Below are 23,793 nucleotides of genomic sequence, written 5' to 3' on the forward strand. Positions count from 1 at the left end.
TTGGTGAGCAGGACTTGGTGCTAGTTAGGATGTGGGCTGCAGAATTTTGGATGAGCGCAGGCTTATGAAGTGAAGAGGATAGGAGTCCAGCCAGGAAAGCATTGGAATAGTTGAGCCTCAAGTTAGTCATGCAACTGCTGTGTATAAGCAGTACCATATATTTTATAATGTGTAGTGTGTCAGAGGTTGGGGGGAGTGCACTGTTAATTCAGTCCCACTTCTCCACAGGTCACAACATATATTTAAATTTTCCACTTAGTGATACAGTCGACCATATACTCTCTTCCTCCCAGAATAACGCACTAAGGAAGTAAACATACACACAAATTGAAGTATTAAAGCCTCTTATTTATCCCAGCCCCCTCATGCGCACACACAACCAGTTAACTGGGAAAAAATGAAAAGGGATTTTTGTTTACAGCTGTTACAAAGAAATAGAATTTTAAAAAAACACAGGCTAAAAAGAAGTTATGGAAAGATGTCCTTTGTGTTGGTTAGGCATCCCAAATGCGAATAGGCGGCTTTCACTAGGATCTTCCCAGAACAGTTCCTTCCAGGTGATGTTGAAGAACAGTTTGGGTATGCTTTCCAAGAGATGTAGCTACAGAAGCTCCAAGTTAGGTTTTGCAGCAGGAAGCAGCAACAAGGTTTTAGTTCTCACACATTCAGTGCAAGATTTCTTCAAAGATGCTGGATTTCTTTTCAAGAGAAAGGTGGGCTGGTAGTCTCCTGGCAGGTCAAGAAGCAAACTGGCTTTTTTAACAGTTCAAATTGAAACTGAAAACATTCCAGAAATCAAGTCTCATGATGTTTATAAATCTTGGCTTGTCACTTCTTTGTAAACATCTCTCCAGGTCAGAACAACCCCTGCTGGGTTTTTATTTGAAAACAGGTGTCTTCCAGTAAGGCTTCTTTACTAGCCAAAACCAGGAACCTTCTGATACCTTCTTTTAAAAAAAACAAAGTTAAGCAATTTCTTTAAAATTCCAGGTGAATCAGTGTCCATAATTCAAATCTAAGTTCTGAAAACATATTTTACAAAAGAAATAGAAGCAATCTCATAACAGTAGGGTGAGGCTTTGTGCTATATAATCTGTATTTTCCATTTTTTTTGTGTGTTTGGTTGACTAGGTTTATGTGCAACATAGTTTTACACTAATGCACATACACCCAAATGGGAGAGAGATTTTGAAGTCTGAGTGGTTGAACAACCTCCTATTTTCCTGATGTCTGCTAGGTTAGAAGCAGTTTGTGGAAGAATCATAGAATAATTACAGCATAGAAGGAGGCCACTTAGCCCATTGTGTCCTTGCCAGCTCTCTGAAAGAGCAACTTATCTAGTCCCACTACCCTGCCATTTTCCCCATAACCCTGCAAATTCTTTGTCAGATAAATATCCAAGTCTCTTTTGAAAGCCACGATTGAATCTGCATCCACCTCTCAAGCAGTGCGTTCCAGATCCTAACCACTCACTGTGCTTAAAAAAAACCTCTCATGTCGCTGTTGCTTCTTTTGTCACTCGCCTTAAATGGGTGTCCTCTGGTTCTTGACCCTTCCACCAATGGGAACAGTTTCTCTGTATCTACTCTATCCAGATCCCTCATGATTTAACATTTCTATCAAAACTCCTCTTAATCTTTTCTGCAAGGAGAATCGCCTCAGCTACTTCAATCTATTCATGTAACTTTGTAACTCATCGCTGGAAACATTCTAGTGAATCTTTTCTGCACCCTCTCTAATGCCTTCACATTCTTCCTAAAATGCGCTGCCCAGAATTGGACACTGTACTCCACTTTAGGCGGAACAAATGTTTTGTACAGGTTCGTCATATCTTCCTTGCTTTTGTAGTCTATGCAAGAGAGATAGAAAAGGATGATGCAAAATGTAAGCTTTGAATCCTTGATTGGGAGGAGTCCTAGGTATGTGTTTAGGAGCCATATATGGTTCTGTATATGATTCAGAAATACAAGAAGAAATTTGGAGTAATTTATGCAACACAATGTTTCGGACTAACATTGGTATAATTACCTATTTTATTGGGGAAATAGTCAGAAGAAAGATTGACATGTAAGTAGTGTATCACATTTCAGGGTTTCAGATTATACTGTAATAGCAGGACTTTGGTGTAATATATATTAAAAATGCTACTGTTGAGGTAAACTTAACTCTTGAAGAGCTAAATTCACAGGACTGTAGAACTGGTAAGTGTAAATTAGGTTTCAGTTGGGGCAGCTGAACCAACATGAGGGCATATGATGCATGCCAGGTGAACTCTTCAAGTGGGATCCAGGCCAAATACAATAAGCCGAGAGGAGAAGTGAAGAGGAAAATAAGATTGGCACAGAGAGGATATGAGAATAGAAAGGCAGTTACCATAAAAGGGAATCCAAAATCTACTCCCTGTATTTAAATAGTAAGCAGGTAGTAGGAGGTGGAGTGAGGCCTATTGGGGACAAAGAGGGTGATATATGCTTAGAAGCGCAGGGCAAGGCTAAATACTTAATGAATACTTTGTATCGGTGTTTACTAAAGAAGAGAATGATAAAATATTATTAGAAGCAGAGATGGTAGAGGTAATGGATGGAATGAAAATTGATGGGAAGGATGTACTGGAAAGGCTGGCTAACCTTAGAATGGATAAATTGCCTGGTCCAGATGGCTTGCATCCCAGGTTGCGAAAGGAAGCGAGAGCAGAGATAGCGGAAGGTCTTGCCATAATCTTCCAATCTTAATCTTCCCTGGATTTTGGGGGAGGTGCCAGAGGTTTGGAGAGTGGCAAATGTTGGCACCCTTATTCAAGAAAGGATGTCAGGACAGTCTTAGTAACTACAGGCCAATCAGCTCAACATAAGGATGATGTACAGTTTTAGAAATAACAATCAGGGAAAAAAAATCAACAGGCACTTGGAGCGATTTAAGTGAATTAAGGAGAGCCAGCACAGATTTGTAAAAGGCAGATCGTGCTTGTCTAACCTAATGGAATTTTTTGATAAAATAACAGAGAAGGTTGGTGAAGGGAAAGTAATAGATATTATCCAAATGGATTTTAAGGAAGCGTTTGACAAACTACCACATAAAAGGCAGGTTAACAAAATTGAGGCTCATGGAACAGGAGGTTCATCGTCAGATTGGATAAAAAAATTGGCTTAAGGACAGAAAACAGTGATTGGTGGTAAATGGTTGTTTTTCGGACTGGAGGATGGTCGACAGTCGTGTTCCCCAAGGATCAGTGCTAGGACTAAAATGACATAGATATTGGAATACAAAATAAAATTTCTGAATTTTCTGATACTAGACTTGGGGCTGTGGTTGATACCAATTGACTGCAATGGACATAAGTAGGCTAGCAGAATGAGCAGTCAAGTGGCAGGTGGAATTTAATATAGAGCAGTGTGAGGTGATGCATTTTGGCAGGAGAGGGGGAGAGGCAATATAGACTAAATGGCACAGTTCCAAAGAGTGTACAGGAACAGAGGGACCTGGAGGTTCATGTGGATAGATCTTTAAAGGTGGCAGACATATTGAGAGAGTAGTTAGCAAAGCATCTGAGATCTTGGGCTTCATAAATTGGGGTATTGCGTACAAAAGCAGGGAAGTTATGTTGAACCTGTATAAAGCTCTGGTTAGGCCCCAGTAGAGTATGACATCCAGTTCTGGTCACCGCACTTTAAGAAGGATGTGAGGGTCTTTGAGAGGGTGCAGAGGAGATTTACCAGAATGGTTCCAGGGATGAGGGAGTTTAGATTGCAGAAGCTGCCATTGTTCTCCTTGGAGCAAAGAAGATTGAAGGGAGATTTGTACAAGATTATGACGGGTTTAGATAAGTTAGACACAGAAAAACTGTTTCCATTAACTGGTGTTACTGGGGGATGCAGATTTAAGGTTTAGGGCAAGTGATGCAGGGGGAATGTGAGGAAGAACTTTCTTTTTACACATTGAGTGGTAATGACTTGGAACTTGTTGCCTGAGGGTGGTGGAAGCAGAGATGCTGAATGATTTCAAAAGGAAATGGGATGAGCACTTGACGGAAATAAACTTTCAGGATTACGGGAATAGAGCAGGGGAATGGGACTGATAGGATTGCTGGGATTAGAGAGCCGGCATGGACTCAATGGACCGAATGGTCTCCTGTACTGTTAAGACTCTTAAGTAGACGTAGGACCGGATGAGTCAACTCCCATGAAACTAAGATGGTCGGACCACTTAAAGCAACTGGCACCGCTAAATCCACAAAGGTATCTATGGCAGATCCGTATTCATATAACAGTGGCTATTTTATTTGGAGCAATCACTTGTAGTGAGATATCCTCTGTTAGAATAAACATGTTGTATCTGTCTGAATGTGTGTGATATACTATTATGGAGTTCCTTCAACCAATTAGATTGGAGAACCAAAAAACATTTTCCCTTCAACCACTCACCTGATCACAATGTAGAGTGCATCATCCAACAGTAGATTAGCTACTTTCACTGGTTTTCTCCAGATGAGTGCAGTGTCGTCAAGAGTTCTTATTGTTATTTCTTGCATCTCTGTTTCAATTTCAATTTACTGTAAATACCATCATCAGATATCCATTAGTAACCCACTGTAAATATAAAAACAATCATGTATGTGGAGAGAGGAAATGGAGGATCTCTTATTATAAACTTCCTCAGGAACTGGTGAGCAAGCTTATTTTGCTTCCCCTTTTTCTTGAGGCAGAGATGAAGTGTTATTGAAAGTTTTGTGTCTATGTCAAAGTGTGTATGTGATTTCATAAAAATTCCTGTTATGTTTTGAGTTGGATAGAATTGCTTTGGTTAAAAAAAATTTGTAGTAAGGAGACAGTCACTTTCTGATTTCATGCTCTTGACTGGAAGGTAGGCCTAATGGAGCCTGTGTGCGTCAGAATTGCAGCATATGCTCACATTTTTCAACCATTTAAATTAAATGTTGAAAAACTATACATAGCACATGCCTGAATTTTCAGTATTTATTATGAGAAAGTAGACTTCAGTCTGGAAGCACAGTGAAATTGCAGTTTCTATTGTGAATGCAAGAAATTCTGGAACCACTCAGCAGGTCTGGCAGCATCTGTGGAAAGAGAAGCAGGGTTAATGTTTCGGGTCAGTGACCCTTCTTCGGAACTGTGAATGTTTGTTTTTCCTTTTATAATTAATATATAACCTTATGCATCCTGTGAAAAACTAATGTACCTCAGATTTATCAGTTAGCCTTTTATTGAAATATTTTAATCTTTTACACAGGATTTCCATAGCCTTTTATTGAAATATTTTAATCTTTTACACAGGATTTCCACTGTGTGCTCCTGTCTTCTCCAGTAGCTGAAAGAAAATCACGCTGTCTATATTGTTCAGTCTAAAACAATAAGTTGGATTTATTTACAAGACTTAAATGCAGACAGAAGCAAAGAAAACTGTAAAGAATGAGTCGTACAATCTTTATTAAATCAGCACACATTTAAATCACCTCGCTCCTTTGGTTGCTGAATCAATGACAACGGCTCGTCAAATTAAAATAGTCAACGGTGAAGATAGAGATTAGGAGACATTTCTTCAGGCAAAGAATTGTTGGAAGTAGGAGTAGTTTACCATAGGGAGTATAGAGTTGAGGCTGGTACCATTACTTCTTTGAAAAGTAGACAAACATTTGAAGCAGAGGAAAACAAAGCTCTGGGGAGAGTGCAGGAAAATTGGATTGCTTTTAGATTGCCTGAGGGAGAAGCCACCACAGACATGAGCCACATGGTTTCCTTCTGTAAACTTCCATGATTCTAAGAATTTAATATCTTCTCCATAGAATCATTAAGTTGTAGAATTTCAGCACATGTTGTCTGCTGGCTCTCGAAAATCCTATCCATTTTAGTTCCATTCTGCTGCCTGCTCCCTAAGCCTTTTTTCTTTTTCCACTTTTTAAAGAAACAAATTCAGCTTCCACCACTGTTTCTGATGGGTATTCCATGTCCTAACAACCCTCTTTTTAAAAAAAACTAACTGTTCCCATTATTCTTTTTATGATAAATTTATTCGTCCATAATTAGGGAATGACCAACAAATTTTTCCCGATGTCCCTTATCAAAACTTCAGTTTTGAATACCTCTATCAGATCTTCCCTTAACCTCCTTATTCTAATGACAAGGGCCACCTTTTCTTGTCTTTGAACACAAGAACACAAGAAATAGGAGCAGAAGTAGACCATATGGCCCATCGAGCCTGCGCTGCCATTGAATACGATCATGGCTGATCTTGGACTTCAATTCCACTTTTCTGCCCACTCCCCATATGCCTTGATTCGCTGCGAGACCAAAAATGTATCTATCCTAGCCTTAATGTATTCAACGATGGAGCATCCACAACCCTCTGGGGTAGAGAATTCCAAAGATTCACAACCCTTTGAGTGAAGTAATTTCTCCTCATCTCAGTCCTGAGTGATCAGCCCCTTATTCTTTTTATTCATTCCTGGGATGTGGGCGTGGCAGGCTGGGCCAGAATTTATTGCCCATCCCTAGTTGCCCTTGAGAAGGTGGTGAGCTGCCTTCTTGAATAGTGGGAGTCCATGTGGGGTAGGTACACCTACAATGCTGTGAGGAAGGGAGTTCCAGGATTTTGACTCAGTGACCGTGAAGGAACAGCAATATAGTTCCAAGTCAGGATGGCGTGTGGCTTGGTGGGGAACCTGCAGGTGGTGGTGTTCCCATGCATTTGCTACCCTTGTCCTTCTAGGCGGGTTTGGAAGGTGCTGTCTAAGAAGCATTGGTGCGTTGCTGCTGTGCATCTTGTAGATGGTGCACACTGCTGCCACTGCATCGATGATGGAGGGAGTGGATGTTTGCGGGCTGCTTTGTCCTGGATGGTGTTGAGCTTCTTGAGTGGTTTTGGAGCTGCACCCATCCAGGCAAGGGGAGGGTATTCCATCACACTCCTGACTTGTGTCTTATAGATGGTGGACAGGCTTTGGGGCTCCTGAGACTCTGCCCCCACACTCTGGATTCCCTGACCAGTGGAAACAATCTCTCAGCTTCTATCAAGCCCAATCAGAATCTTGTATGTTTCAAATAGATCGCTTCTCATTCTTCTAAACTCTAGAGAATAGAGGCCCAATTCACTCCATCTCTCATCATAGGACAATCCCCTCATCCCAGGGACCAATTTAGTAAATCTTTGCTACACCGCATCCAGTGCAACTATATCCTTTCTTAAATGTGGAGACCAAAACTGCACACAGTATTCTAGGTGCGATCTCACCAAAGCCCTGTACAATTTTAGTGAGACTTTCTTATTCCTGTACTCCAATCCCCTTGCAATAAAGGCCAACATGCCATTTCCCTTCCTAATAGCCTGCTGCATTTGCATGCTAACTTTGTGTTCCTTGTATGAGTACACCCAAGTCTCCTTGAACATCAACACTTAACCAGTTTCATACATTTAATAAAAAATTCTGCTTTTCTATTTTTACGATCAAAGTGAACAACTTCACACTTACATGATACTCAACTTGCCATTGTGTTGCCCACTCACATAACCTGTCTATATCTCTTTGCAGCTTCCCACAGCTTACCTTTCCACCAAACTTTGTACCATCAGCAAACTTAGATGCATTACTCTCAGTCTCTTCATCCAAATCATTAATATAGTGTAAATAGCTGAGGCCCCAGCACTGATCCTTGCGGCACCCCACTATTTGCTGCCTGCCGACTTGAAAATACCCCATTTATGCCCACTCTGCTTCCTGTCTGTTAATCAATCCTCTATCCATGCTAATATTACCCCCAACACCATGAGCCCTTATCTTGACTATTAATCTTTTATGTGGCACCTTATCGAATGCCTTTTGGAAATCCAGGTATACTACATCTACTGGGGTTTCCCTTTATCTACCCTACTAGTTACATCCTCAAGAAACTCTAATAAATTTGTCAAACAGGATTTCCCTTTCGTAAAACCATGCTGACTTGTTCTAATAATACTATGCATTTCTACGTGCATTGTTAAGACTTCTTTAATAGTGTCCAGCATCTTCTCAACGACTGATGTTAGGCTAACTGGCCTGCAGTTCCCTGTTTTCTCTCGCTGCTTTTCAAGAAAGGAGGGAAAAATGTTTGCCAACTTCCAATCTGACGGGACTATTCCTGAATCTAAGGAATTCTGGAAAATCATAGCTAACGCATCCACTATCTCTTCAGCTATCTCTTTCAGATCCCTAGTGTCTAGTCCATCTGGTCCCGGGTACTTGTCAGATTTTAGACCCTCCAGTTTCTCCCAATACTTTTTCTCAGCTGATATCAATTTCCTTAGTTTCCTCACTTTTTAGCCCCTAGGTTACTGCCTATTTCTGGCACAGAACTTGCGTCTTCTACTGTGAAGACAGACACAAAATATTTGTTCAATACCGTTGCTATTTCCTCATTTCCCATGATATCTCCTGTCTCTGCCTCTGAGGGACCAATGTCAACTTCACCTACTCTCTTCCTTTTTATATACTTATAGAAGTTCTTAGAATCTGTTTTTATATAGCTGGCTAGTTTACTCTCTGGCTCTTTGCTGCTTTCTAAAACACTCCCCAGTACTCAGAATTGCTACTTTTTTTTTCAACATTGTAAGCCTCTTTTAGTCTAATCATCCAGAGTGAGCTGATGGCTCTGTCTTGACGAGTTATTGTTTTTGAACGAATGTATTTTTGTTGAACCTTTTGAATTGTTTCTTTAAATATTTCCCACTGTTCATTTACCGCCATATCTTCCAGTCTATTTACCCAATTAACCTTTGCCAGTTCTCCCCTCATACCTTCGTATTTGGCTTTGTTTAAGATTCTTGTTTGTGATGAAATGTCACTTTCAGACTTAGCATGAAATTCAATGGCATCATGATCACTGTTTCCCAGTGGATCTTTTACTACAACATTGCTAATTAACCCTGTTTCATTACACAATATGAGATCTAAGATAGCTTTATCCCTCGTTGGTTCTACACCGTATAGCTCCAAGAAACTGTCATGATAACATTCTACAAATCCATCTTCTAGACCACTGTTGCCAATCCGATTGTCCCAGTCTATGTGCAGATTCAATTCCCCCACAATTAATACATTACCTTTGTTACAAGCTCCAGTAGTTCCCTGTTTAACGTTCTGTCCAATAATATAAGTACTGTTAGCGGGCTTGTAAACTGCTCCCACTAGTGTTTTCTGACTCCTGCTATTCCTAATTGCCACCCAAACTGATTGTACTCCATGATCTTCTGAGGCCAGATCCCTCCTTATTAATGTCCTGATGTCATCCTTTACTATCAGGACTACCCCACCTCTCGCCATTCTGTTTGTCTCTCTCCAAAATATTGTGCACCTTGGCATATTCATTTCCCAACCTTGATCTCCTTGTAACCATGTCTCAGTAATGCAATTAGATCTAGATCACTTACCTCTCTTCATGCCACTATCTTATTACAGATGCTTCGTGCATTCAGATAAAGGAACTTTAATTTCATTTTTTTACCTCTTCCCTGCAATGGCCCTATTCACCGATGTACAATTTTTGTTAAACTCTCTGTCCCTTCCTGTCCCATTCTTTTGGCATTTACCCACATCACTTTCCTGCTCCGATGCCCCGACCCCTCTCTTTGGATTCCTAAATTTCCCTTTACCCAAACCCACCCACCCCCCCCTCTCAGTTTAAAGCCCTGTCCACAGCCCTGGTTAAGTGATTGGCCAGGACACGCTCCCAGCCTGGTTCAAGTGAAGCCCATCCCAATGGAATAGCTCACTCTTCCCTGAGTACTGATGCTAGTGCCCCAAGAAACGAAATCCTTTCTTCCCACACCACTCCTTGAGCTATGCATTTAGTTCTCTAATCTGCTTAATCCTGTGCCAATTTGCACGTGGCTTGAGTAACCATCCGGAGATGATTACCTTTGTTCTGCATTTTAGTTTGGACCCTAACTCCTCAAATTCTCTAAGCAGAACATAATTTCTGGTTCTACCTATGTCATTGGCTCCCACATGGACCATGACAACTGATCCTCCCTCTCCAGCTGTGAGGAGATATCCTTAACCCAGGCACCGGGTAGGTAACACAGCCGTCGGAGCTCCTAGTCGCGGCCTCAGAGAACAGTATCTATCCCCCTGACTATACTGTCTCCTGTCATGACCATGTCTCTTTGTTCCCCGCCGTGGAATGGCATCCTTCACCATGGTCAGCTAGCTTATTCACCTTGCAGTCCTTCTCATTCACACAGGTAGCAAGGACCTCGTACCTGTTGGACAAGGTCAGGGGCTGAGGCTGCTCTATCACTACATGCTGATTTCTCCAGACCTGCCTCACTCACAGTCACACCCTCCTGTCCCTGATCATGGGCCCTCTAATGTTCTCCCTACTCTCAGGGGTGTGACTGTCTCCTGGAACAAAATGTCCAGGTAACTTTCCCCCTCCCTGATGCTCCACAATGTCCGCAACTCAGACTCCTGCTCAGCAATTCTGAGCTGAAGTCATGTAAGCTGCAGACACTTACTACAGACATGGTTGTCTGAGATTACAGTGCAAACCCACAGATTCCCACATGCTGCAGTTGCAGCACACCACCAGCCCTGCCATCTCTATGCAACCTTATTTGGTTTAATTAGTCAATTAGTTAATAATTCACAGAGCTGAAGTAATAGAAAGTTGCACTCCCCTATCTTGGAATCAAAGGAAGAAGACTCACCAGCTGCTGGAGGCTATAAAAAAAAAAGGAAAAGGAGTCCCTCTTTCTCCCTTTGCACCAAATTCCCACGTGCGCCAAATTTCCAACTTCATTCCGGCAATGTCTCCTCTCACTGCGTTCGGTTAAGAAACTAGTCTGCTTTACATAGAGATTCTGATGACTCACTAGCTAGCTCAGCTTTCTGCTACAATAATTAACACAAAATACTTTCAACTGATTGACATATAACTGCCAATGCTGGCTGTTTCTTGTTTAACAAGGCTATTTACCTAACCAGGATATTTAAAGCCTGACTCTTAATCTAAAATTTTAACTGGAGAAAAACGAACTAGAACTTACCACGTGCGCCAAATTTGCAACTTCACTCTGGCAATGGCTTGAGGGGCCCTATGACCTAATCCGGCGACTATTTCTTGTGTTCTTATGTTAATAGTTTATAGTAATGCTATTTGTGGACACATTGAGCCATTTTTTTGCTGGTGATGAAATATTTATTCATCACGGAGTAAACTTCATGGTTTTAAAAATAGAAAATAGAACTCCCTTTTCCACCTAAGTAAGTTCATATGCTTGTCCCTTCAGCTTTAAATTTAAATGTGGTGAACACTGTTATAATCAGGTGAGGAGGAGTCACAAGGCTCCCCTCTTGTCCTTTTTTTTGACCACAACATTGTTTATTCCTTTTTAAATAGTAGATATGCTTACCACTTCAGTGAGTGTTTACCTTTTACCTTTGTTGTGATCGTAAAAGAATAATTTGGACAGGTTTTCTTGAGTTTAAACAAGGAAGAGGTGAGTTTGTTGTATTTAAAAATCTAAACCCAATCTAAATAAAATAATAAAATTACACTATACTTTCACGCACACACAAATAGATTACAGACTGCTGAGGAACAGATTTGTGTTGGATTAGAATCCAGAACAAATAAAAATAATACAGTCTGTGGTCTGGTAGCTTTAGTGGTCTTCGGTTGAATTCGTGGTCCTGAAGTTCTGCGTTGATAATTGTTGTTGGAGACAGCTGAACAGAGGGCTTCCTTCTCAGTGTCTTTGTCTTGGATCTAGCTGCTGGCAGCTAGGCTTCGTACACCCCACCAGGATTCTGGAGAGAGAGAGAGAAACAGCCCTTCTGGCTTCTGTACAGCTTCTGTACAGGCTTGCCTAAGGGAAACTCCCCACTTTCACAGAGATGGACAGATGGTCACATGACTGTCCCAGTATATACCCTGGTACCTTCTAATGAGATTCAAGTTCAGGAATTTCCATCTTTCAAGCCTCATGTTGCTAATGTTCTACCCTGGAGGGGTTTGCCCTTTCAATATTAATGTCTCAGGATGGTTTTGAATATCTTGCTTATGAAAACAATCTCAGATAGTTCAATCAATAGGGCAAGCCATTGTTTTGGGTACAGGCTAATCAGACATGTGTCTCCACTTTTGATGCCTTGGAATGTGCAAGGCTTTCAAATACAAATGGTTGCGGCATTTGTTGCTGCGGCAAAGTCTTTGTAAAAGTTTTTTGTAATCAAGCTTTCCTCCTTTTTTTAAGTTTAATGTAAGTTTCCAACCGATTAATTAAAATTCCTTATTTGGCATAGTGTGTTTTCTTGACCACCCTTATAGGTGTTTAATCTTTTGGTTTCTTCTCCAGACATCTGTCTTCTGGAATGGAACAGCATCCAGAGCAATTACTTGGAGCAAGAATTGATGAGGTTTCATTAATTGAAGGAGTAAGCAACCAAGTTCTTCTGACATTAGCTATCACCATTACAATGTTGGGTGGTTTGGCAACATTCCTTTACAGGTGAGATAATCTTAAGCAGTTTAATTAGAGTTTGTTGGACGTAATTTTATTCCATTTTTTAGCTGCTTGTTTTTATTTGTTCACGGGATGTGGGCATCGCTGGCTAGGCCGGCATTTATTGCCCATCCCTCATTGCCTTTGAGAAGGTGGTGGTGAACTGTCTTCTTGAACCGTTGCAGTCTGTGTGGGGTAGGTACACCCACAGTGCTGATAGGAAGGGAGTTCCAGGATTTTGACCCAGTGACAGTGAATGAAAGGCGATTATAGTTCCAGGACAGGATTGTGTGTGGCTTGGAGGGGTACTTGCAGGGGTGTTGTTCCCATGCAGCTGCTTCCCATCATTCTTACTGTATTTTAGCAACATTAAGCCAAACCTGCAATACATTATATTAAACTGCCAAGAATCATTACTTATTCTGGTGTCATAGATTATTGCGGTCAAAGAAAAGAAACTAGTTGAGCAAGTTTCTTTTACAACAACTTAGACTTAAATAGTAGCTTTGGTAGCAAAACTTCCCAAGGGATTCATAGAGGTAAATGGGAGAGGCTGAGAAAAATGGCATATGAAATTTTTTCCAGAAAGCATTTTCAGCGATTTGTGGAGAAACTTTGTCAGGTGACCGAATTGTGCAGTTACAGGGTGACGAGCCTACACGTGTGCCCTCCATTATAGTTTGGGCTGATAAGTGACAAGTAACATTCGTGCCAGGCATTGACAATCTCAAACAAGAGAGAATTTAACAATCTCCCCTTGACATTCAATGGCATTGCTATCACTGAATCCCCCACTGTCAACATTCTGGGGTCACCATTGACCAGAAACTGAACTGGACTAGCCACATAAATACTGTGGCTACAAGAGCAAGTCAGAAGCTGGGAATTCTGCGGTGAGTAACTCACCTCATGTCTTTCCCCAATGCCTGTCCACCATCTACAAGGCACAAGTCTGGAGTGTGATGGAATACTCTCCACTTGCCTAGATGGGTGCAGCTCCAACAACACTCAAGCTCAACACCATCCAAGGCAAAGCAGCCCACTTGATTGGCACCCCATCCACCAACCTCAACATGGGCTCCCTCTACCACAGTGGCAGCAGGGTGTACCATCTACAAGATGCACTGCAGAAACTTGCCAATTCTCCTTCGACAGCATCTTCCAAACCCGTCACCTCCACCACCTAGAAGGACAAGGGCAGCAGATGCATGGGAACACCACCACCTGCAAGTTCCCCTCCAAGCCACACACCATCCTGACTTGGAACTGTATCACCGTTCCTTCGCTGTCGCTCAAAGTCCTGGAACTCCGTTTTTAACACACTGTGGGTGTACCTACACCCGAAGGACTGCAGCAGTTGAAGAAGGCAACCCACCTCAACCTTTTCAAGTGCAAATAGGGGCGGACAATAAATGCTGGCCTAGCCAGCAACGACCGCATCCCCCGAACGAAGAAAAAGAACAACAAATTCCCACGCTGCTATTTGTGCTTGTTGCTCACCAACCTTATTCACTAAACTTTGTGCATTTACATATATGCATTGTAATCCTGTCTTTGCATTCCTCGTAGTCCTTCTCTGTCTGCTCTTATCTAATATGGAACTACTTCCTTCTTCAGTACTGTCCAATACGCTTGCGTTATTCCTCTTTTCTACTTCTATATGCTGCCGACGATCCACCTGTCAATTAATTTAAAACCCACCCAACCATGAGGATATTGATCCCAGTCCTGTTGAGGTGCAGCCTGTCCCTTTTTGAATAGGTGCCTTCTGCGCGGAACTGGTTCCAATGCCCAAGGATCTGAAGCCCTTCTTTCTGCACCATGTTTGAAGCCCTGCATTGATCCTCCCTATCTTCCTATTTTTACTCTCGTTTGCACATGGCACTGGGAGCAATCCAGAGGTTACTACCTTTGAGGTCCTACTTTTTAACTTCCTCCCGAACTCCTGAAAAATGTGTCAAAAAGTGTCAGCTTAAATTATGGCCCATAACCCATCCTGGCTTGGGTAAGAATGCTGCCACCAAGGCATGCTGCTACTTGTGGCAGTTGTGGAAAAATATATTGATTTTGAACAATGTAAATAATGTGAGGGTGTTTTTAAAGTTGAATGAAAATGCAAGCTGCCAGCTGTTGGCAAAGCATTGAGTTTATTTAGTTTACATGGGAAGACAGGAAGTAGACAATTGAATAAAAGAGCTGCAGTGGGAAAAGTTAAATTTCTTCAAGGCAAATCATGATTTTATTTGTTAGTGTGCAGCTAGTTTATATACTTAAATAAAGCAAAAAATTGGCAGCCAGTTGGATGCAGTTTTCCATAGTTACAGCAGTAAACATTTTACATATTTATGAAAGAAAGATGCTTTTTTACTATATTCGGGTGTTATCAACAATTTGATGGGGAAGTGTTGTGGAAGTATTGGACTGTTATAGGAAGTGTACCATACACAAAAGATTTGGAAACTATTGGGAGAAGGGAAGCTGGACAAAATGATTTAAAACAAATGATTTAGAGTGGGGATGGGGAAAGCAGACCCAAAGTGAGCATTTTTTAAATATTGGAAGTGCAAACAGTGGAGCATAAATAAATGTAATACCATAATTGAGTGGTTTTTTTTTTGAAAAGATGAAGTGGAGATTGAGCGAGTAGGTTGAGGTGAGCAGAAGTACAAAATTATCTGTAGCAGAAATAAATAAAGACCGAGGGAACAGTAGCGTTATGGTCCTGAACTCGCAATTCAGAGATTGAGAATCCATGGCATGTTGTTGAATCAAATTCATTAAACCTTGTCATTTGTGGACTGGTACTAATGAGCAGTAACCCTGAAAGATGACAGATTGTTATAAAAGCCCAACTGGGTCACTCATAGCTCCCCTGCCACCCTTACCCAGTCTGGTGTACTTGTGACATCGGTTACTGACTTTCAAGTTCCACACAATAAATGCAACCTTGCCAGTTTTTCCCAAGTCACAAGAGTAGCAGTTTTTGTTTTTACAAAGTGTTCATTAAAAGAATTATTCAGAGCAGGACCTGTACTGATTAAGGCACAGCTGAAACCAATGTAATTCAGAACATCGTTTACAATGCAAAGAAAAACAGGAGAAAAATCAGAAAATAAACAAGAGCAGGAGAGTACAAATCAGGCACGTTAAACATAAAAATATATAGAAGTTACATCTGGCCCAACTGATCCATGTCAGCATCTACCATCCATACAAGCAAATAGCGCTGATCATATTTACCTGCCTTTTCAAATCCCTTCATTCCTTTTCATTCATGCACCGAGCCAATCTAATTTTGAATGTTGGCATAGTTCCTGCCACTACCACTCACCCTGGACTTTCTGGAAAGAGGTTTCTTCTATTTAATCTTGTGCCTATAGCCCCTTGTTTTCTATCACTTAACTACTGGAAATAGTCTTGTTTCCATCTACCATGTCCTATCTTTGTGTGTTGTCCCGACAAAAACAGCCTCAATTTTTCAAGTATTTGCAGTTACTTAAATATAGTGGATGGCTGCAAAATAGACTGGGCTGGATGGAAACAGGAAAGGAAATTTTTTAATTTAAGAAAAAGGCTAGACAGGAATGACAGGAAATGGTACTGAAATAAGAGGGGATCGACTCGAGCAGAAAAGGTAGGACAAAATGGAAGAGCATTTTATCAAATTGCTTAGAAGTGTATCATTTCAATATGGAGGGGTTTGAATGAACATGGGAGGGTGCAAATGGAATATAAAGCAGGTGGTCATGATTAACTGGTTTAAGCGGGTAAAATTGCAGGTGGGTGCATTTAGAGGAGCAAAGTGAATGGGTTGGATGGGAACCAGACCGGAAATTTTATAAATAAATATAAATAATTTATGTTTTGTTTTAAAGAAGCCACGTGGATGCATACGAAATTGCCAATAAAAATAGGAAGCATGGCAAGCTTACGGTAGGTATGCATTCTGAAGGGAAGCCCAGTGGCCTGGAACCAGGATAGAATTAGAAGCATTACAATTTTTAAAAACATTTCTGAAATAATTTTAAAAGAAATAACATGGATGTCAATGGGGATATGGAAATAAATGTAGATATAATATGGCTCCTCTTACTTCCTGAATGACTAGTTCTGCTAGCTCCCCAGCAACCACTGATGTTGCTGCTAAATGGGTGTCTTGTGGTCTCCTGGGTTGGCTGCCCTAATTCCCAGAGTTTCTCCTCTTTAGGCTTTCATCAACCATCCTGCTGCCTAAGAGTTTTTGTTCCCTGGGTTTTTGAGAGTTTTCTTCCCACCTCCCACCACCCAGTCATGGGAGGCTGATAAAGAAAGTGGAGACAGAGTGGGACAGCTGAAGGATTGACAAAACTTGATATGTAAACTGGAATTTTGCAGTTAATGTTTTTAAGTTGAAAAATATTGAGTGAAAAGGTTCAATACTATCTTTCTGCAATCTTGCCAAAAAAATCAAGATGATAGCACATTTATTAGAGAAAGTCACAAACACATTGCACCCCCACCCCCATACAGTAGCCAGATTGTGCAGTTACAGCATAACAGTTTGCATAGGCTGGTTCTATTATAAATATGGTTATAAGAATTTATAATGGGAAAAGTTGACACAAGTATGGAGAAGGGAGTGACAAAAAGAATTAAGATTTTTTGTACAGGATGTGTGCAGATGTAAGATTTTTCTCAAGAAGCTAGAGGTAGATATATAATTGGCTTTGTTCTTGAATTTATTATTTTGTCTGTACATGGAGTTGAAACATTGTCCACTTCAAATAGTTATATTGTATGACTATTACTTACGTGCTTATTCATTTTTTGTGCAATAAATTAAAAAAATTAATGTTAAACTTAAAAGGAGGCATGATGTGCTACCATACCACTTTGAGCACTTGTGGTAGTGTCGTATGAAGGCATAGATTCCAGTGCCTGAATGTGATCACTAGGCAGGATTTGCTTTTGGTTGCTGGTCATGTTACTGAAAACTTACCTAGATCTTTAGGTTAGGATGGACACATTCCAAGGTATGGGGAGTTGGGACTCATGAAATTGATGTATGATATGAGAGCCGAAATAAACAAGCATAAGAGTGTAAAAAGAGAACCAAAAACATAATTAGGAGATAAAGAACTTGCTGCACTATCCTGTCCCTTGAAATGTGAATATCTTATCAACTCCATCGTCAGTTTAAAAAAAAATCAAGGTTTGATTCACAGATCCATCTAAATTCAAAAATGTGAAGATTTATAGTAATGACCTGCATCTTTCTGGAATATGTAAAATTTATTTCTGTGATTTCCCTCAGCTATTAATATATTCCATTATTGTAGAACTGAGCACCAGAACATCCATCCTGAGAACCAGGAACGTGTGAGGGAGCTCCGGCAACATCTCCAGGCTGAGGCTTTAAATTATCAGGTGAGATTTTCATTCACTAAGATTTTCGCCACATTTGGTATAGTTTGACATCACTATAGTGCAGAAATATCTCTAGTGGCCAAATAAGTAAAATCAAAATTTACAGCTCAAAATGATTTGTAAAGCACAAGTAAATACTGCACTACTTGGGGTTGCTGCATTTTTGGAGGTGGTGTTGTTTGAACGGGATGATAAACTGAGGTCCTGTCTGCCTGTTCTATTCCCTGTCGGTTGGCTCTGTTGGCTCAGATGGACATAAAATATCCCATGGCACTGTTTTGACAAAGAGTAGGAGATATCCCTGGTGTCCTGGCCAATTATTTCTCCCGCAATCAACATCACAAAAACAGATTATCTGGTCATTATCACATTGTTGTTTGTTGGAGCTTGTGTGCAAATTGTCTGCCACATTCCTTATAATCACGAGTGATTACACTTTAAAAAGTATTTCATTTGGCTATAAAGCGCTTTGAGATGTCCTGAGGTCATGAAAGATGCTTCTTTTTATCTTTTTACACGTTCTTCCAGTTCTTCTGTCTTTGCTTGCTGATGTTTAGCTGGAGGAAATTTTTATTTATCCAATCTTGTTATCAGACAGGTAGGCTGACAACACAGGCAGTCATGAGATCAAACGAATTGATGGAGGGGTGCAGCAGGTGCACCTTCCATGCCCACATTAATAATTGACGGCTGGGACCCACCTACCCCCCCTCCCCGACCCGCCTACCCCCCCTCCCCAATTGTAACTCCTCTTCACCTCCACTGGCAATTTACCTTGCTGGGAGGCAGCTCCAGCCCAGTTTACAATCTCAATCTGGAGAGACTGGTCAGGACACCTGTTTGGTGCCCTGCAGTTCACCTGCTGAATTTTAAGTGAAGCTTCAACCTTAAAATCCTGGGGGCCACTTCATCAGAAAGGACGGTGCGCTCCCCCAGTTAGCTGCCCAAAAGTCAAAATCTACCACAGCATGTTGGAGCTGCGCAGACTTTGGAAATGTGGATTATTTCACTTTGACTTTTTCTATTGTTACAGGATGGATTTCAAAGGAATAGGCCCCAATTCTACACCGACATGTCCTGTCCAGTCTGTTTACAGCAAGCTGCATTTCCTGTTGAAACAAACTGTGGTCACCTGTTCTGTGGTATGTAATTATTGCATTGAAATATAAACATAAGGATTTCACAATGTTTAGGACAATATGAATTTGAATTTCAACCACTTAAAAATTCATACAACTAGATTTATGTAAGCAATGATCAAATAAATTGAAGGGTTTGAAGAAGTTGTGAAGACTCCTTAATTTAGAGGTGACTTGAGTAGGCCTTATGAAAGTAATCTATTCCTTTATATGTTGAGCAAAGTGCTATTAAACTCCACATATGTTGCATAATAATCATTTGGGATATCGATCTTAGTAAAACATTTTCAATTATTCAATCTGACTTGTTAAGGAAATAGAGTAGTTTGTCCTGTTCACGATGATCCCAGATGCTAGGTTTCCCCCTTTGCGACATTATCAGCAACTTGGCATGCAAAAAAGTTACAAACCTAAATTTGCAAGAGCAAGTCTATCTAATGGCAGACACCATTAGATAACCTGCTACAGCACTTTATGGCCCATTGTTGATCAGGGGTAAGTTCTCTCCCAGACCAGTAGTAGCACTAAACAAGTCTTCCTTCCAAGCCCTGGTCCAAGAAGTTAAAGTTATCTAAATGAGTTGTGTCTTTTAAGGAACTCTTCTGCCCACCAATACCAAAGAAGCTGACCCAGAGCACCTTGAGCAGCACAGTCCTCCTCACTTGCCCCTTTACTGTCAATGTAATTGATTCTCAGTACAATTTACAAATCAAAATTGAATAAAATTTGCTGGATAAATTGAATGACAATGGTGTCTTTTGCCTTGGTTAAAAAGGAAGAACTTGCATTTATATAGCACCTTTCATGGCCTCAGGACATTCCAAAGTGCTTTACAGCCAATGAAGTACTTTTGAAGTTTAATCACTATTGTATTGGAGGGAAACACTGTAGCCAATTTGCACACAGCAATGTATTATAAACGGCATTGAAATGATGACCAGACAGTCTGTTTTAGTAAAGATGATGGATAAATACTGGCCAGGACGCCAGGGAGAATTATCCCCCTCTTCTTTGAAGTCACCCGAGAGGGCAAATGGGGCCTCAGCTTAAAGTCTCATCTGAAAGACCAGTGGCCTGTGTATGATGGAACAGCTAGAGCTTGGTGATGCCTGGCTTCAGGGTTTCATTAAAAATCTTATCTTGGACTATGCATTAGGAGGTCCATGCGAGTGAGGCCACTATCCTAATCACTAAGGGTTAGGTGATATTTTCTGTGGTTCTTAGGTTTTTGAGTGGGCTTTTTCCACCCTTTGGAGATAGTAATTTCTATGGGGGGATTTGCTAGATGATGGGTTGATGTTGCTTTGTGGGAAGTTGTGGCCTGCTCTGACGATACTGAAGAGACATTTACTCAGTTAGAATATTATGCCGAGCAGTACAAGTCACTATGGATATCTTTGTTAGCAGATAGGAAATTTGATATTAACAGCCTTGCCTTTCTGTAAGAGCTCAGCTGAAATGCAAAGATCAAGACATGATGGTCTGGACGCATAGATCACCTTAGCCCTAGTCTGGGACATTAACTCTGTAGCATGTGAATGATTGACCTTTACAAATTGAAGATCCTGATAATGTTGATATTGTCTATTCTTCTATTTCAAGGATGTGGGACTGCTGTTGCATTCTCTACTGTTGTAAGCACAGGAATTTTGTGCATATGATCTGGATGGTAATCAAAATATTTCATTAAGCTTTGAGTTACACCATTAGATTGGGGCAGCTGATTAGTATATGTCGATGGCTTTGCTCTATTTATTCATCTAATTCTGTCCTGGGTCCTGTGGTTAATTTATGCTCCCACTACCAGGGGTGATGCAGTGCTTGTGGGTAAGGTTTTCTGAGTTCCAGGATTGATATTTACTGAGAGAAACAAAGCAGTGTGTTGGATAAAGAGTAGGAATACACCAACAAAAAATTGAGGATGTAAATAAGGGACTAGCAATTTGGTATCTTTATATACAAAAAAAAATGCCAGTTTCATAAATATACTTTGTGCATGCTAAATAGTAAGATTCTTAATAAAGAACAAAGAACAGTACAGCACAGGAACAGGCCATTCAGCCCTCCAAGCCTGCGCCGATCTTGATGCCTGCCTAAACTAAAACCTTCTGCACTTCCGGGGACCGTATCCCTCTATTCCCATCCTATTCATGTATTTGTCAAGATGCCTCTTAAACGTCATTATCGTACCTGCTTCCACCATCTCCCCTGGCAGCAAGTTCCAGGCACTCACCACCCTCTGTGTAAAGAACTTGCCTCTCACATCCCCTCTAAACTTTGCCCCTCTCACCTCAATCCGAGTTTTTCCAACCTCTCCTCATAGCTAATGCCCTCCAGACCAGGCAACATCCTGGTAAACCTCTTCTGTACCCTCTCCAAAGCCTCCACGTCCTTCTGGTAGTCTGGCGACCAGAATTGCACGCAATATTCGAAGTGAGGCCTAACTAAAGTTCTGTACAGCTGCAGCATGACTTGCCAATTTTTATACTCTATGCCCCGACCGATGAAGGCAAGCATGCCGTATGCCTTCTTGACTACCTTATCCACCTGCGTTGCCACTTTCAGTGACCTGTGGACCTGTACGCCCAGATCTCTCTGCCTGTCAATACTCCTAAGGGTTCTGCCATTTACTGTATACTTCCCACCTGCATTAGACCTTCCAAAATGCATTACCTCACATTTGTCCGGATTAAACTCCATCTGCCATTTCTCTGCCCAAGTCTCCAACCGATCTATATCCTGCTGTATCCTCTGACAATCCTCATCACTATCCGCAACTCCACCAACCTTTGTGTCGTCCGCAAACTTACTAATCAGACCAGCTACGTTTTCCTCCAAATCATTTATATATACTACAAAGAGCAAAGGTCCCAGCACTGATCCCTGTGGAACACCACTAGTCACATCCCTCCATTCAGAAAAGCACCCTTCCACTGCTACCCTCTGTCTTCTATGACTGAGCCAGTTCTGTATCCATCTTGCCAGTTCACCTCTGATCCCGTGTGACTTCACCTTTTGTTCCAGTCTGCCATGAGGGACCTTGTCAAAGACTTTACTGAAGTCCATATAGATAACATCCACTGCCCTTCCTTCATCAATCATCTTTGCCACTTATTCAAAAAACTCAATCAAATTAGTGAGACACGACCTCCCCTTCATAAAACCATGCTGCCTCTCGCTAATAAGTTTGTTTGTTTCCAAATGGGAGTAAATCCTGTCCAATAATTTCCCTACCACTGACGTAAGGCTCACCGGCCTATAATTTCCTGGATTATCCTTGCCACCCTTCTTAAACAAAGGAACAACATTGGCTATTCTCCAGTCCTCTGGGACCTCACCTGTAGCCAATGAGGATGCAAAGATTTCTGTCAAGGCCCCAGCAATTTCTTCCCTTGCCTCCCTTAGTATTCTGGGGTAGATCCCATCAGGCCCTGGGGACTTACCTACCTTAATGCTTTGCAAGACACCCAACACCACCTCCTTTTTGATAATGAGATGACTGAGACTATCTACACTCCCTTCCCTAGGCTCATCATCCACCAAGTCCTTCTCTTTGGTGAATACTGATGCAAAGTACTCATTTAGTACCTCGCCTATTTCCTCTGGCTCCACACATAGATTCCCTTCTCTGTCCTTGAGCGGGCCAACCCTTTCCCTAGTTACCCTCTTGCTCTTTATATATGTATAAAAAGCCTTGGGATTATCCTTAATCCTGTTTGCCAATGACTTTTCATGACCCCTTTTATCCCTCCTGACTCCTTGCTTAAGTTCCTTTCTACTGTCTTTATATTCCTCAAGGGATTCGTCTGTTCCTAGCCTTCCAGCCCTTACAAATGCTTCCTTTTTCTTTTTGACTAGGCTCACAATATCCCGCGTTATCCAAGGTTCCCGAAACCTGCCAAACTTATCCTTCTTCCTTACAGGAACATGCTGGTCCTGGATTCTAATCAACTGACGTTTGAAAGACTCCCACATGTCAGATGTTGATTTACCCTCAAACAGCCGCCCCCAATCTAAATTCTTCAGTTCCTGCCTAATATTGTTATAATTAGCCTTCCCCCAATTTAGCACCTTCACCCGAGGACTACTCTTCTCCTTATTCACAAGTACCTTAAAACTTATGGAATTATGGTCACTGTTCCCGAAATGCTCCCCTACTGAAACTTCAACCACCTAGCCGGGCTCATTCCCCAATACCAGGTCCAGTACGGCCCCATCCCTAGTTGGACTATCTACATATTGTTTAAAGAAGCCCTCCTGGATGCTCCCTACAAATTCTGCCCCATCTAAGCCCCTAGCACTAAGTGAGTCCCAGTCAATATAGGGGAAGTTAAAATCACCCACCACTACAACCCTGTTACCTTTACATCTTTCCAAAATTTGTCTACATATCTGCTCCTGTACCTCCCGCTGGCTGTTGGGAGGCCTGTAGAAAACCCCCAACATCATGACTGCACCCTTCCTATTCCTGAGCTCCACCCATATTGCCTCACTGCACGACCCCTCCGAGGTGTCCTCCCGCAGTACAGCTGTGATATTCTCCTTAACAAGTAATGCAACTCCCCCACCCCTTTTACATTTTCCTCTATCCTGCCTGAAGCTTCTAAATCCTGGAACATTTAGCTGCCAATCCTGTCCTTCCCTCAACCAAGTCTCTGTAATGGCAACAACATCATAATTCCAAGTACTAATCCAAGCTCTAAGTTCATCTGCCTTACCTGTTATACTTCTCACATTGAAACAAATGCACTTCAGA

At 41.4% G+C, this 23,793-nt stretch overlaps 1 protein-coding gene and 1 long non-coding RNA gene across 5 annotated transcripts in view; one reads left to right on the forward strand and one right to left on the reverse strand.

Moving 5' to 3' along the window:
- The window catches only part of rnf170 (ring finger protein 170), a 48,157-nt gene that overhangs the window by 5,535 nt on the left and 18,829 nt on the right, over positions 1-23,793 (forward strand). Inside the window, exons 1-4 of one of the 2 annotated variants that reach the window (XM_068044545.1) lie at positions 12,407-12,498; positions 16,368-16,425; positions 17,811-17,898; positions 18,932-19,040. In XM_068044545.1, the coding sequence (XP_067900646.1) occupies positions 16,379-16,425; positions 17,811-17,898; positions 18,932-19,040 (244 nt within the window). In that variant the 5' untranslated portion in view covers positions 12,407-12,498; positions 16,368-16,378. Of the gene's footprint in view, positions 1-12,345; positions 12,499-16,367; positions 16,426-17,810; positions 17,899-18,931; positions 19,041-23,793 lie in introns of those variants that run through there. The other variant, XM_068044537.1, reaches the window with a different exon arrangement.
- LOC137376293 (uncharacterized) overlaps positions 328-23,793 on the reverse strand; it is a 42,842-nt gene continuing 19,376 nt past the window's right edge. The window contains exons 1-3 of one of the 3 annotated variants that reach the window (XR_010976161.1): positions 10,696-10,983; positions 4,422-4,586; positions 328-944 (exon numbers count right to left, since the gene is read on the reverse strand). This is a non-coding gene — a long non-coding RNA (uncharacterized lncRNA). Of the gene's footprint in view, positions 948-4,421; positions 4,587-10,695; positions 10,984-23,793 lie in introns of those variants that run through there. The other 2 variants (XR_010976162.1, XR_010976164.1) reach the window with 2 other exon arrangements.

The sequence above is a fragment of the Heterodontus francisci genome, chromosome 1, assembly GCF_036365525.1.
Source record: "Heterodontus francisci isolate sHetFra1 chromosome 1, sHetFra1.hap1, whole genome shotgun sequence".
NCBI lineage: Eukaryota > Metazoa > Chordata > Chondrichthyes > Heterodontiformes > Heterodontidae > Heterodontus > Heterodontus francisci.